Raw genomic sequence first — 15,123 nt, forward strand, 5'->3', positions numbered from 1 at the left:
GTGGGGTTGGACCTCCCACACAGAGTTCCCATTGAGGCACTACCTAGTGGAGCTATGAGAAGAGGGCCACTGTCCTCCAGACTCCAGAATGGTAGATCTACCAACATTTTGCACTGTGTGCCTGGAAAAGCTGCAGGCACTCAGCACCAGCCCATGAAAGCAGCCATGGGGACTGTACCTGCAGAGCCACAGGAATGGAGCTGCCCAAAGCCTTGGGCACAAATCTCTTGCATCATTGTGCCCTAGATGTGCGACATGGAGTCAAAGGAGATCATTTTGGAGCTTTAAGATTTAATGACTGCCCTGTTGGGTTCTGAACTTGCATGGGGCTTGTAACCCCTTTGTTTTGGCCAATTTCTCCCATTTGGAATAAGAGTATTTACCAAATGCCTGTACTCCCATTGTATCTTGGAAGTAACTAATTTTTTTTTTTTTTTTTTTTTTTTTTTGGAGACGGAGTCTCGCTCTGTCGCCCAGGCTGGAGTGCAGTGGCGCGATCTCGGCTCACTGCAAGCTCCGCCTCCCGGGTTCACGCCATTCTCCTGCCTCAGCCTCCGAGTAGCTGGGACTACAGGCGCCCGCTACCACGCCTGGCTAATTTTTTGTATTTTTAGTAGAGACGGGGTTTCACCATGTTAGCCAGGATGGTCTCGATCTCCTGACCTCATGATCCGCCCGCCTCGGCCTCCCAAAGTGCTGGGATTACAGGCGTGAGCCACCGCGCCCGGCCGGAAGTAACTAACTTTTTAAAATTTAATAGGCTCATAGGTGGAAGGGACTTACCTTGTCTCAGAAGAGACTTTGGACTGTGGGCTTTTGAGTTAATGCTGAAATGAGTTAAGACACGGGGACTGTTGAGAAGGGTAACTGTATTTTGCAATATGAGAAGAACAGGAGATTTGGGAATGACCAGGGATTGAAACATATGGTTTGGGTTTGTCTCTGCCCAAATTTCATGTTGAATTGGAGAAGGAACCTGGTTGGAGGTGACTGGATCTTGGGGGTGGATTTCTCCCTTTCTGTTCTCAAGATAGTGAGTGAGTTCTCATGAGGTCTGGTGGTTTAGAAGTGTGTGGCACTTCCCCCTTTGCTCTCTCCCTCTCTCTCTCCTGTCACTAGGAGAAGACATGCCTTGCTTCCTTTTAGGCTTCTGCCATGATTGTGAGTTTTCTGAGGCCTCCAAGTCATGCTTCTTGTTAAGCCTGTGGAACTGGGAGTTAATTAAACCTCTTTTCTTCATGAATTACCCAGTCTCAGGTAGCTCTTCATAGCAGTGTGAGAATAGACTAATACATTGATTACTAATATTCCACTATATGAATGTAACATAGTTTACTTATCCATTTACCTACCGAAGGACATCTTCAATGCTTCCACTTTTTTATATTCAAGTACAGGTTTTTTTGTGGACATGTCTCCAACTAATTTATGTAAATACCTGGGAACATGATTGCTTAATCGTACAATAACTCTATTTGCTTTGTAAGAAAATTTCACTCTGTCTTCCAACACTCCAGTACCATTTTACATCACCTCCAGCAATGACAGGAAATTCCTGTTTCCCATTCTTGCTAGCATTTGATGTTTGCATTGATTTTTTTTTTTTTTTTTTTGAGACGGAGTCCTGCTCTGTCGCCCAGGCTGGAGTGTGCAGTTGGTGATCTCAGCTCACTGCCACCTTCACCTCCCAGGTTCAAACAGTTGTCCCACCTCAGCCTCTGAAGTAACTAAGATTACAGGCATGTACCACAATGCCTGGCTAATTTTTTTTTTGTATTTTTACTAGAAATAAGGTTTCACCATGATTGTCAGGCTGGTCTCGAACTCCTGGTCTCAAGTGATCTGCCTGCCTCAGCCTCCCAAAGTGCTAGGATTACAGTTGTGAGCCACTGCATCCGGCCTGTTTTTGTGGATTTTTAAGAGATCCTTATATACATAGGACATTTGGTTGTGTCTATCTCTGAATTATAAATTCTTCTAATTTACCCCTTGCTGTTGAACTTTGCTTACAATACGTTGTGTAATGCAGTTTTTAAAATATTTTATTATCTGTTCTTGTTCTCTTTCTCTTTTTAAATAAGCATAGTCACTTACAGGTAGTTTTGTTTCTTCACCCTCCTCTCACTCTCCACCCACAAGTAGGCTCCAGTGTCTATTGTTCCCTTCTTTGTGTCCATATGTACTTAATGTTTAGCTCCCACTTACAAGGGAGAACACGCGATATTTGGTTTTCTGTTCATGCATTAGTTCAGTTAGGATTCAACATCACTAATTATTAGAGAACTACAAACCAAAACTACAATCAGATACCATCCCACACAAGTCAGAATGGCTATTTTTAGTGGGTCAAAAAATAACAGATACTGAAGACGTAGTGGAGAAAAGGGAACGCTTATACACTACTAGTGGGAATGTAAATTAGTTCTGTCATTGTAGAAAGCAGTCTGACGATTTCTCAAAGAACATAAAACAGAATTACCATTCAACCCATCAGTCCTATTATTTGGTATATACACAAAGCAATATAAATCCTTTCACCATTATTTTTCTATTATACTTTCAGGCATTTGGGTCATACTTACAAACACATTTATTCTTCCTAGATAATTAAAAGAAATTCTACTATGAGTAGTTCTAATACTTATAGTTTCAGAAATCAAATTTATATATTGATCAATATATAAATTACAAATTAATGCTCCTATAAGAGGTAAGGTACAATTGCAGCAGCTTTTTGTTTCTTCCAGATAATCTAGTTGTCTTAATGTCACTTGCAGGATACTTCTGCCTATGAATAGAAGAGTAATGAAACTTTGTTTTTCCATTTCTTTCCTCAATTACCATATAACCAGAGCTGCAGCTGGTCATTCTGTGTCTTCCTGGAGAAGCCAGTGGGAGAGAGCTTTGTAATCAAAAGAGATTCAAGTACAAATCCTAGCTGTATTTCTTTTAGTTGTGCAAGTTTTGACAAGTTACTCATTATTCTTCAATCTTGTTTTCTTCATATTTAAGGAAAAAGGAATATATACATTTCCTACAGTTTCTATGAGTATTAAAATGAGATACCAGAATGCTTGATACAATAGTGAATACAAAGTAATTGTTCACTAAATGGTAGCTATCATTAATATTACGATCACACTAAAAATGCTATATCTTAGACATTAACATAGACAAAGAAAAAATCTATTAATGAAATGTGTTTATGACAACTTACCCAAAAAATACGGAATTATATATCCTACAAGCCCCTTGTGCTCCACAGCTGTTGGTGGACCACTTCATACATGTTTTATCAATCAGAGCCCCAAAATATATTGGAGCTAGAATTCCTCCTGCAACATGAGATAAAAAGATATCAATCCAAGTGAAATGCTTCAAATGTAACTGAGCGATAGTCGATATTGATACATTTTGGATTAATACAAGTTTAAAGTTTTGGGAAATTATTCCATTGGTTTGGCCTACATCCACCAAGGAATCAAAATTGTTAGAAATCGCAAAGGCTTAAATCATATGGTAATGTCACAGATGTATTTGATCTATTCTACTCTTCTCTCCCTATATACAGGGGGAAGAAAGAGTATTATATGCCTATATACTCTGTTCTTCCTACAATACCTATTAACTTAAGTCTGATTGGTAAAAAGGGGAACGTTGTTAGTAAAACATGAAAGTTATGTTGGTTCATATGGAATTTTTCTTAGGCAAGAATGGCTGGATTACTGACAGTTAAATTATAACTTCTTGAGAAAAGGAAAAGCTCTCATCTAAACTGCTGTAAAGGCAGGAGATTTTAATACTATTTTAAGATAATTAAAAAGTAAATGCTTACACCAGGATTCCCTCCCCAGAGAAGTTCAGGCCCAGCTTCAAGGGGTGCTCAGCTATTGGCCAGTTTTACTTCCTTCTAGGCTCAGAGCCCAATTCTCTCTTTCTTAGTGCCATTAGAGCCCACAATTCAGCATTTTCTCTCCATTGATTTTATGCACTTTTTAATACCTCCTAAAGCAACCTGGGCTGCAGGTTAGGGTCTCCGTTGCTAAATTTTGTTTCTGTTAGTGGTCTGTTAGTGCACAATGGTGCATATATTTTCAGTGGTCTGTCCCAAAGTCAATTTTTATTTGTAGTGCCTGATTTCGATGACTGTGAGGCATTCCAGGGATACATATGTTGTTTATAGGAGAAGTATAAATTCTGAGATTAACTCCTAGTTTTAAGAATAGGTAATTTGTTCAAAATTTTGAGGGACATCATAGTAGAGAGCTATCATTCAGATGGCAGAACTGAAGCATACAAGATTTTACTTTGTTCCTGTTCTGTTTTGTGATTCATACTTTTCAGATTTTATTTTGTCACAAAAAATGACAGTGATTTATACATGAATGTTTTACCAATTCATTTTACTTTTAATCATTCTCAATTTTCTGAGACTGAGAAATAGTAGAATCACAAGGGAATGTTGTCTGAGGCCAATGCATCTGAAGCAAACTGGTACTGAGATAATGGGTGAGAAATTTGCAGATTTCAAAAAATCACAGCGACCCTTAGAAAAATAAAAAAAAAAAATAGATGCCAACAATTTATTTTCTTCACGTTATGCCACTGGTTTAAACAAACTTTGTGAAGTAAATGTTTTAAGTAACAAACTTTGTCTTATTAGAATTGTAAATCTTCTGATAACCTATTTTCTAAATACCTCTTTTAGTTTAATACACTATATAGGTCTTCTACCATTTACACATATATCATATTTAAGACAATTGTTCATGAATTGGAAGTTTGCTACCAAGTGTGGATGTTTCCCACAGAAGCATTTAGGGTCCATTGTGCCATATATTGGACATAACAAAATTGGATGTTCACAATTAGAATGGCAAAATTCAAATTTTTTTCTATTTTATGTTGCTTAAACAATGTCTTCTATTGTCATAGTCTCATTTCAACATATCAGAAGGAGTCCTAACTACCCAGATGCTATTTTCAGCCTCTGTGGCCCAGGTTCCAGGAGTGAGGTATCTTCTCTGAATCTGGAGGTAGAGAACTGCCAAGATTACAGAGGCTGGAAGATTAGGGACACAGAAAGGGACGGCTAGGATGGAGGCAATGCAACCCTGCAGCATCTTCATCTTCTCTCTCCTATTCCTTTTATATTTCCTTTTACATTTCAGGATCTGTGACCTTCTCACCGAATACACTTCATGTACAACTTCTTCACGGTAATTTGGCCATAGAGTTATACTTTTTCCTTTCCTTGCAAGGGTCCCAGAAACTGACCCCTCCCACTTCCTTTTCCTTCTGCCATCAGTGGTTACCTATGGACCATAATCAGTCCTCTGCACCAATCCCTAGATGAATGATGCCCTTTTCCTACTTCCCAGGAATAAGCACATAATGTTTACAATTCTTACAAAGGACCACTCACAGAGGTTAGACTAGACATTATTTAACAACAAGTATCTGTGCAGTAAAAAAGGCAAATGGCAATAAGGGACAAAGTTCATTTCCTAAATCTTTTCTCATCACTTTTGAATATTTAGAAATAGGCCTTTAGCCTCTAGAGTCTAAAATCCTACCCTTGCCACCATAAACCACAATTTTCTGAGCTTTCTTTTATTCAGGACATCCTCATAATCCAACAAGCCTAGTTCTAGAGTATGAATTTTCATTCCCTTTTGCATTAACTCCTGCTAATGGTTAGCTGCCCAGCCATAGAGGACCAGGCAGTGGGAAATGGCACAGTGAATGTCAGCTTCTGTTGTTCTAGACAACCTCAGCCTGACCAGATTCCCAGGGTTCCCAAGCTACTTTAGGGCTGTCCTAAGTAATGTCTCCATTTGGAAGGAAGGTCCTCCACTCTGCATATACCTGGGAGAAATATTCTTATTTTCCTGAAAGAAGGAAAACCTCAGAGACCACCTATCTTTCTGTTTCTGTTAGAAAGAATATAATATAAATATGATGATTCCTTGCTCTTAACAGATTGACTCTAACTAGAATTAACATCAAATTATCTTTTAGACCACTCAATTTTCCTGTTCCTTTTTATTTTCATTTATCACAAAATAGAAATGATTCTTACTTATTCTTTTTTATACAGTCTTATAGTTGAAAATTAATTGCATTCAGTCTTTAATATTTAACATTAATATTTATATGTTAAAATGTATAATCTATATATTTGTCATACCTAGTGTTCTTATAACCATTGAGTGGAAACCCATTGCAAGTGCTTTCAATTCAGGTTGAACAATCCTGAAATATGATAAAGGCAAAGAAATAATACATGTCATTAAAAAATCAAACTGAGTTAATATCAAAACATTTATCAGCATCATTCCTCTCCCTGGTAGAATGAATACTCTTAAGTGAATTTCCCACATTATATAAAGTTACATTTTCAACTGTTTTAAAAGGTAAACACCTGAGTGATAATAATAATTTCTTTATTTATTAAATGCTTTATGATTTCAAGGCAGTTTAACAAATATGTTCACATTTGATCCTTATGAAAATCCTATAAGAAAGTGCTTGGAATAGACTTTATTATGCTTATGAAGAAAATGATTTTGTGTGGACTATTTAGTCAAGGTACCTCCTATTAAAGGATTATATACTTTTATCCAGGAGTAATTCTTAGCAGACCTCTTTTTACCACCTTATTTCTGTCATCAATGTTAACAGAATAGCTTATTAATATGATTCGTAAATTATATTATACAACCAGAAGGGTCAAAAAACTTTTCTGTATTCTAGTGTCTAATGTATTTGACTGTCACATTAAAGCTACAGAGCATATTTGTATCCTCACTTGGAAATTCACTCACTCTTACATTTCTACAATTCCATTTTTCTGTGTTCAATAAACTGATGACACTACCATCCCTGTGATAACTTAGTACATACCAAGATAAATGAAATTATCTTTCATTAGTAAAGGAGGAGAGTTGGGATGAGGTGGATGACTGTGGCTCAAATAACCCACTTTTACTGAAATGTTGAATTAACTGATAAAAAGGGTTTTTTTCTTCTCGAAGTGTTGGATGGTTTTTTTCAGAGAGCTAAGTAACCACCATCAATCAAGAAACATTCACTAAGCACCTACTAAGAGATACCATGCTAGTTAATATTCTTGAAAGTAAATAGACAAATTATGCTTTCTCTCATCCAAATGACTTGTAGAAGTATATCACTTAATCTCTCTTAGCCTCAGTTTCCTTGTTTGCTAAGTGGGCATGATAATGCTTATCTCATATGTTATAAGAATCCAACGCAATGAGCTAGCACTCTAAACCTCAGTTTCATGTACACATATTTGCCTCTATACCTTGCCAGAGAACTGCCATTTATTGAGATTCTGAGAAGAATTCAATAGCGCTTATAAAATTTTAAAAGACAAAAACTAAATTAAACATAATACATTGAAAGTTAAACCTAAAATAGTTATCTATTAGGAGAGACAATAAACAGAAAGTGTGTTTTGGCCCTGCTTTGACAAAGGACAGCAGCACTTTGTTAGCACAGCTGAGGGCACAAAACTACACTGAGGACAATGAATCTGATACGATTTGGCTCTGTGTCCCTACTAAAATCTCATCTTGAATTTTACTCACATAATACCCACGTGTTGTGGGAGGGATCCGGTGGGAGATAACTGAATCATAGGGGCAGGTCTTTTCTGTGCTGTTCTCATGATAATAAGTCTCACAAGATCTGATGGCTTTGTAAGTCAGAGTTTTCCTGCACAAACTCTCTTTGCCTGCCTCATCCACATATGATGTGACTTGAGCCTCCTTGCCTTCCACCATGATTGTGAGGTTTCCCCAGCCACATGGAACTATAAGTCATATTAAACCTCTTTCTTTTGTAAATCGCCCAGTCTCAGGTATGTCTTTATCAGCAGCGTAAAAACAAACTAATACAGTAAATTGGTACCGGTAGAGTGGGACGTTGCTAAAAAGATACCTGAAAATGTGGAAGTGACCTTGGAACTGGGTAACAGGCAGAGGTTGGAACAGTTTGGAGGGCTCAGAAAAAGACAAGAAAATATGGGAAAGTTTGGAACTTCCTAGAGACTTGTTGAATAGCTTTGGCTAAAAGCCTGATAGTGATATGGACAATAAGGTCCAGGTTGAGGTGGTCTCAGATGGAGATAAGGAACTTGTTGGAAACTGGAGCAAAGATGATGCTTGTCATATTTTAGTGAAAAGACTGGCAGTATTTTGCCCCTGCCCTAGAGATTTGTGGAACTTTGAACTTGAGGGAGATGATTTAGGGTATCTGTCAGAAAAAAATTCTAAGCAGCAAAGCATTCAAGAGGTGACTTGGGTGCTGTTAAAGGCATTCAGTTTTATAAGGGAAGCAGAGCATAAAAGTTTGGAACATTTGCAGTCTGACAATGTGATAGAAAAGAAAACCCCATTTTCTGAGGAGAAATTCAAGCTGGCTGCAGAAATTTGAATACCTAAGGAGGAGCTGAATGTTAATTCCCAAGACAATGGGGAAAATGTCTTTAGGACATGTGAGAAGTCTTCATGGTAGCCCCTCCCGTCAAAGGCCTGGAATCCTAGGAGAAACGGTTTCCTGGGCCAGGCCCAGGGTCCTGTGCTATGTGCAGCCTAGGGACTTGGTGCCCTGCATCCCAGCTGCTCCAGCTGTGGCTGAAAGGGACCAATGTAGAGCTTGGGCTGTGCCTTCACATGGTGCAAGCCCCAAGCCTTGGCAGCTTCCATGTGGTGTTGAGCCTGTGGGTGCACAAAAGTCAATAATTGAGGTTTGGGAACCTCTGCCTAGATTTCAGAGGATGTATGGAAATGCCTGGATGCCCAGGAAGAAGTTTGCTGCAGGGACAAGGTGCTCATAGAGAACTTCTGCTAGGGCAGTGTGAACAGAAAATGTCAAGTCAAAGCCATCACACAGAGTCCCTACTGGGGCACTGCCTAGTGGGGCTGTGAGAAGAGGGTCACCATCCTCCAGACCCCAGAAGCTGTCAGTAGATCCACCAACAGCTTGCACCATTCACCTGGAAAAGCTGCAGACTCTCAATGCCAACCCAAGAAGGCAGCCAGGAGGGAGGCTATACCCTGCAAAGCCACAGGGATAGAGCTGCCCAAGACTACGGGAACCTACCTCTTGCATCAGTGTGACCCAGATGTGAGACATGGAGTCAAAGGAGATCATTTTGGAGCTTTAAGTTTTGACTGCCCTGCTGGATTTCAAACTTGCATAAGGCCTGTAGCCCCTTTGTTTTGGCCAATTTCTCCCATTTGGAAAGGCTGTATTTACCCAATGCCTGTACCCCCATTGTATCTAGGAAGTAACTAGCTTGCTTTTGTTTTTACAAGTGCATTGGTGGAAGGGACTTGACTTCTCTCAGATGAGACTTTGGACTGTGGACTTTTGGGTTAATGCTGAAATTAGTTAAGTTTCTGGGGGACTGTTGGGAAAGAATGATTGGTATTGAAATGTGAGGACATGAGATTTGGAGGGGACAGGGGTGGAATGAAATGGTTTGGCTCTGTGTCCCCATCAAATCTCATCTTGAATTTTACTCACATAATTCCCACATGTTGTTGGAGGGACCCAGTGGGAGATCATTGAATCATGGTCTTTCCCATGCTGTTCTCATGATAGTGAATAAGTCTCATGAGGTTTGATTGCTTTATAATGCGTACTTTTCCTACACAAGCTCCCTTTGCCTGCTGCCACCCATGTAAGATGTGACTTGCTCCTCCTTGCCTTCCACCATGATTGTGAGGCTTACCCAGCCACGTGGAACTGTAATTCCAACTAAATCCTCCCTCTTTTGTAAATTGCTCAGTCTTGGGTATGTCTTTATCAGCAGCATAAAAACAAATGAATACAGAATCCATGCCTGCTATTTAGGAGGAAGTTTATTTCATAAAGAGATGGTCAAGAAGAAATCAGTAGAAAGGGGAGTTTAACTTATCTATTTAGTTATTACTGTCAAATATCAGATTTCTCAAAGGAGATTTTGGGAAGGGAGAGATTGCACTTCAACCCTGGTTGAGTTTTTTGACAATAGCCTGACATGTATTTTTCACTGTACTTGATTTTCAGAAGTTACACTTTGTCGGTATACTACACACACAAGGTAAACTGAAATTTGTTATTGAGCTGTATTTTCACCCAGGGGAAGGGGTAGCATGCAGGAGACTTGGGGGGACTTGCAGACAGGGAGGATATTTTCCTAAGAGCTGGCCTGAAATCTTCAACAATTCAGTGGAGATGATGAATGTGTGTGATATGGTAATATTCATATACAATAACAATCACACACACTCACCCCTACATCCACATGCATGCACACTCACACTACTTCTTGCCTGCTCATACTCACATCCTCACTGATCTGCACACGCTCGCGCATGGTTATCATGTAAGTTATTTACCACTGTAGTGTGACTCCTGCTTTACATATGATATTGAGCAGCTGGCACCTCTCTCAGGATGAATTCATCACAAAAGGCACCCTAAGAAGTTAAATGTGCTATTTCATTTAATTGTTTAATTTAAGAGATTTCATTTACATTGATCCTCTGTTGTTCTTTCTAATGACAATCAACCATCATGACCTGCTGTTTCTTGAGGTAATTTCCAGTTAGACCTAATGAAACCCTAACAATAGATAGCACAGGTAGGGAATGCTTGTTTTCCTGTTTGCAAAAGACTGAAGAAAAGCTCTAATTTATTGTGTATATGAGCTAAATCTTTTCTAGCTAAGCCACTAAAATGCAGTTTTTTAAAAAAGTTCTGAAACATTACCCTCCTTTGGGCCTTTTCAATTGATGTTTTGTTTGTCATAAACTTACATCATGCCTCACATCCTGTCACCAGCAGAATGTCAAGATTTTGAGATCCTGTCTGGGTACCAAGGCTCTCATTCCACATGGTTTACTACATCTCTTAATCCCACTCACTCTCTTACTCTTTTTCCATTACTCAAACCCTTTCATTTTTCCCAGGGAAACTCATATTTGTTACCAGCAAAATATTTAGTTCCTACATTCTTTGTAGCCCTTTCACTTTCTTGTTCTAAACAAAGCCTGGCTTACTCCCAATGACACTCCATGTAACTCTCTCCTGTAGGCTTTTTCCTTCCACAACCTCCACATCAATGGGCCTGAAATGTAGAAGTTCTCATTGATCTTTCATTTTTACCACTTCCAGATCTGAGTCTTTCTTCTGACAGACCTCTAGGTCCCAAGAAGAAGTGCACCACCCTACCATACTATTCTCTAACCTCCTTGTTGAAGTTAGCTATAGAATGGCACATCACAACTCTCATCATTTCTTGACAATTTTCATTCCAAACTCCCTGTCATTTTTGTGAAAATTATTTCTGCCCTTTTTCCTAGTTATTTTAGGAAATATAGATCATATAGATTATGCTCCCAATGTTCTCTGGCCTTTCAGTTTCTTGACCTCTTTTCTGGAAAGTCTTCCACCCACAGTCAGTTCATCAGTACCCACTTTTAAAATTCTCCATTTTGGCCATCCCAGTCCTCATAACTACCTCCTAAGTTTTAAATTTACTCCCTTTAATATATCTGTTACAAGAAGCTCCAGCCCTAGCTCTTTAGGCTATGATTCCCCTAACCTCTTCACAGGTCATATCTAGTTTTACCTCTTCACTTCCTTTCTCATCATGATCTTTTGTTATAATTGCTCATCTGCATATATTCTGTAAATTTTTGTCCATCTCATCCTTTACTGTACTAGACAAGCAAAAATGCTTTCATCTAATCCTCTGCCTTCTCTGAACCTATATACAAAGAGCTGCATCCCTGGAGGAAATAATTCAAACATCTCACTGTGCTCACTTTAAATTCATAAGCACAGACATTCAGGGGGCCTCCAGGGCAATTGTCCAATATTCTACTAGTCCATTTTCCCTGTCAGTATGTTTCTTTAATCTTCAGGATTACTAGTTCACATTTTCTGATCTAAAGACTCTTTCTTTTCTTCCTCCTCTTTCTCATCTGATTACATTCCTTTTTTATAACAAAGAAAGTAGAAGCAGCAGAAAAAAGTTCAATATTCTTCATCACTACAGGTACACATTTACCTGCCTTTTACCCACATAAAAAATTTCCCTTCTTGTACAGAGAAAAACTCTGTGTCCTGGTTAATCTCTTTTCATCTTCCTCTGTAATTGCTTTCCCTCTTTTCTGCATTGTCAGTTTCCTTCATCTCTACTGATGATTCTCATCAGTATGTAAGCATGCTATTACGTCTAGCATTGAACATAAACAGAAGTTTTATTCCACAACTTTGCTATCAACCACAACTTTTGTCTGTTTCTTTTGTAGCACTACTCCTGAAAATAACTTGCTGTGCTGACTGTTGCACTTCCCTTTCTGGCATTTTCTCTCTATCCTCTTCAATATAGCCTGTTAGATCCTACATAACACACATTATAGCCACATTTTCAAATGGAAAAAAACCTAATTCAAACAAAATAAATTCAAAATAAGGAGAGATAGCCTATCTAAGTTAGAAAGAACCAGAGAAAGAATTCTGGAAGTATAAAGAAGATAGATTGTTAAAGGTCCAAAGGACCACAATGACTCTTGAGCTATTAATCCAAACCAAAATAAAATCTTTGATATGCTGATAAAGAATCCAAAAGATTGATTCTAAAGAAGTCTTCGAGAAATAAGACCTTCAAGTAATATGGGATTATGTAAAGCTTGAGATCCAAAAGAAAGTTGAAAATTACCAAAAATAAATGAAAAAAATAACATAGGGTATAAAAGAAGAGAAAGATTTTATTACGAGAAGCAGACACAACTTCTAAAAATTAAAAATGTATTGAAGGGACTGCAAAATACTTCTGAAAGCTTTAACAATAAGCCAGACCAAGCAGAATAAACAATTTCAGGGACTGCAAAATACTTCTGAAAGCTTTAACAATAAGCCAGACCAAGCAGAATAAACAATTTCAGGGACTGCAAAATACTTCTGAAAGCTTTAACAATAAGCCAGACCAAGCAGAATAAACAATTTCAGAGCTAGAAGACAGGTCTTTCAAATAAACTTGGTAGGAAAAATACATAGAAAAGTAAATTGAAAAACCTAACAGAGCCTTCAGGACATATGGGATTACGGAATGCATCCAAACTTATGAATCATTGGTATTCCAGAGGGAGAAGAAGAAAAAGTTAAAAGTGTGGGAAACTTGTTTGAAAGAATAACTCCCAAAAACTTTCCTGACTTACTACAGATCCAGACATCCAAATATAAAAAGCTCAGGTGATTCCTGTGAGACGCATTGCAAGAATAACCAGCACAAGACATATAGTCATCAGACTACTCAAAGTCAACATAAATTTAAAAATCTTAAACGTGGCAAGAGAGAGGTATCTAATTACCTGTAAAAAGAATCCTATCAGACTAACAACAGACTTCTCAGCAGGAATCTTACAAGCCAAAAGAAATTAGGGTCTTATTATCAGTCTCTTAAAGAAAAAAAAAAATGCCAGCCAAGAATTTTGTATCCTGCTCAACTAAGACTTATAATTCAAGAAGAAAAGTAGTACTTCCCAAATAAGCAAACACTAAGGGAATTTGTCGCAAACAGACTGACTCTACAAGAAAGGCTTGAAGGAGTTCTAACATATAGAAATGAAAGAGCAATACTTATCATTATGGAAACACACAAAGTATAAAACTTACAGATCTTATTTTAAAATTGCCTAATTGAGACTGCAAAGCAATTAAGAAATAATTAACAATATTATAGAAACAACCCCTCAAAAATCAATACTGACCTTATATATAAATATACTAAACACTCTTCTTAAAAAATATAGTCTGGCAGAATGAATTTTTAAAAATCCAACTATATGCTGCATACAAAAAACCCACCTAACTCAAGTAACTGGTAAAGACCTTTTCAGACTCAAACCAAAGGGGTGCAAAAAGACATTCTATGAAAATACAAACCAAATCTGAGCAGAAGTAGTTATACTGGCATTAGATAAAACAAATTTCAAATCAAAAACCATAAATAATGACAAAGAAGGTTATCATATAAAGGATCAATTAAACAAGAAGATATAACAATTCCAAACATATAAACCCAACATTGGAGCACCCCAATTCATAAAACAAACACTACTGGGCCTAGGGAAAACAAAATAGACAGCAATACAACAGTAGTGGGGTCTTTCAATAATCCACTGACAGCACTAGGCAGATCATGGCAGCCAAAAATCGACAAAGAAACTTTTACAATGGACATTAGACCCAAAGGATCTGACAAACATTTTACAGAACATTTTACAGAACATTTTACCCTACAACCTCAGAATATACATTCTTCTCATGTACACATGCAACATTTTCAAAAACTGACCACATGCTATGCCAAAAGGCAATACTCAATGATTTTTTTTAAAAATCAAAATAATATCAAGTACCTTTTCAGAGTACAGTGGAATAAAAATAGAAATTAGTACCTAGAAGAATTCTCAACACTACACAAATACATGAAAATTAAATAGCCTGTTCCTGAACAATTATTTGGTCAATAATGAAATCAAGGCAGATTTTTTTTTTAATTGAAATGAGGCTGGGTGTGGTGGCTCACACCTGTAATCCTAGCACTTTGGGAGGCTGAGGTGGGTGGATCACTTGAGATCAGGAGTTTGAGACCAGCCTGGCCAACATGGTCAAACCCCGTCTCTACTACAAATTAAAAAAATTAGCTGGGTGTGGTGGCACAGGTCTTTAATCCCAGCTACTAGGGAGGCTGAGGCCAGAGAACCGCTTGAACCCAAGAGGTAGAGGTTGCAGTGAGCCAAGATTACACCATTTCACTCCAGCCTGGGTGACAGAGTGAGATTCTGTCCCCAAAAACAAAAAAAAATTAAGAAAATGAAATGAATGAAAATAAAGACACAACATACCAAAACCTCGGAGATACAACAAATCAGTGCCAAGAGGGAAGTTTGTAGCATTAAATGCCCACAACAAAAAGACAGAAAGATATAAAATTAACAATCTAATATCACGTCTCACAGAACTAGTAAAACAAGAATAAACTGCACCCAAAGCTAGCAGAATATAGTAAATATCAAAGAAAAAATCTAAATGAAA

General features: G+C 37.9%; 1 protein-coding gene across 2 annotated transcripts in view; it reads right to left on the reverse strand.

Annotated features, from left to right (window-relative positions):
• LOC100976982 (solute carrier organic anion transporter family member 1B3) overlaps window positions 1-15,123 on the reverse strand; it is a 100,227-nt gene that overhangs the window by 11,666 nt on the left and 73,438 nt on the right. For both annotated transcript variants that reach the window (XM_034936197.3, XM_057299489.1), the window contains exons 12-13: window positions 6,191-6,255; window positions 3,218-3,335 (exon numbers count right to left, since the gene is read on the reverse strand). In XM_034936197.3, coding sequence (XP_034792088.2) covers window positions 3,218-3,335; window positions 6,191-6,255 — 183 coding nt within the window. The remainder of the gene's footprint in view (window positions 1-3,217; window positions 3,336-6,190; window positions 6,256-15,123) is intronic.

The sequence above is a fragment of the Pan paniscus genome, chromosome 10 (assembly GCF_029289425.2).
Source record: "Pan paniscus chromosome 10, NHGRI_mPanPan1-v2.0_pri, whole genome shotgun sequence".
NCBI lineage: Eukaryota > Metazoa > Chordata > Mammalia > Primates > Hominidae > Pan > Pan paniscus.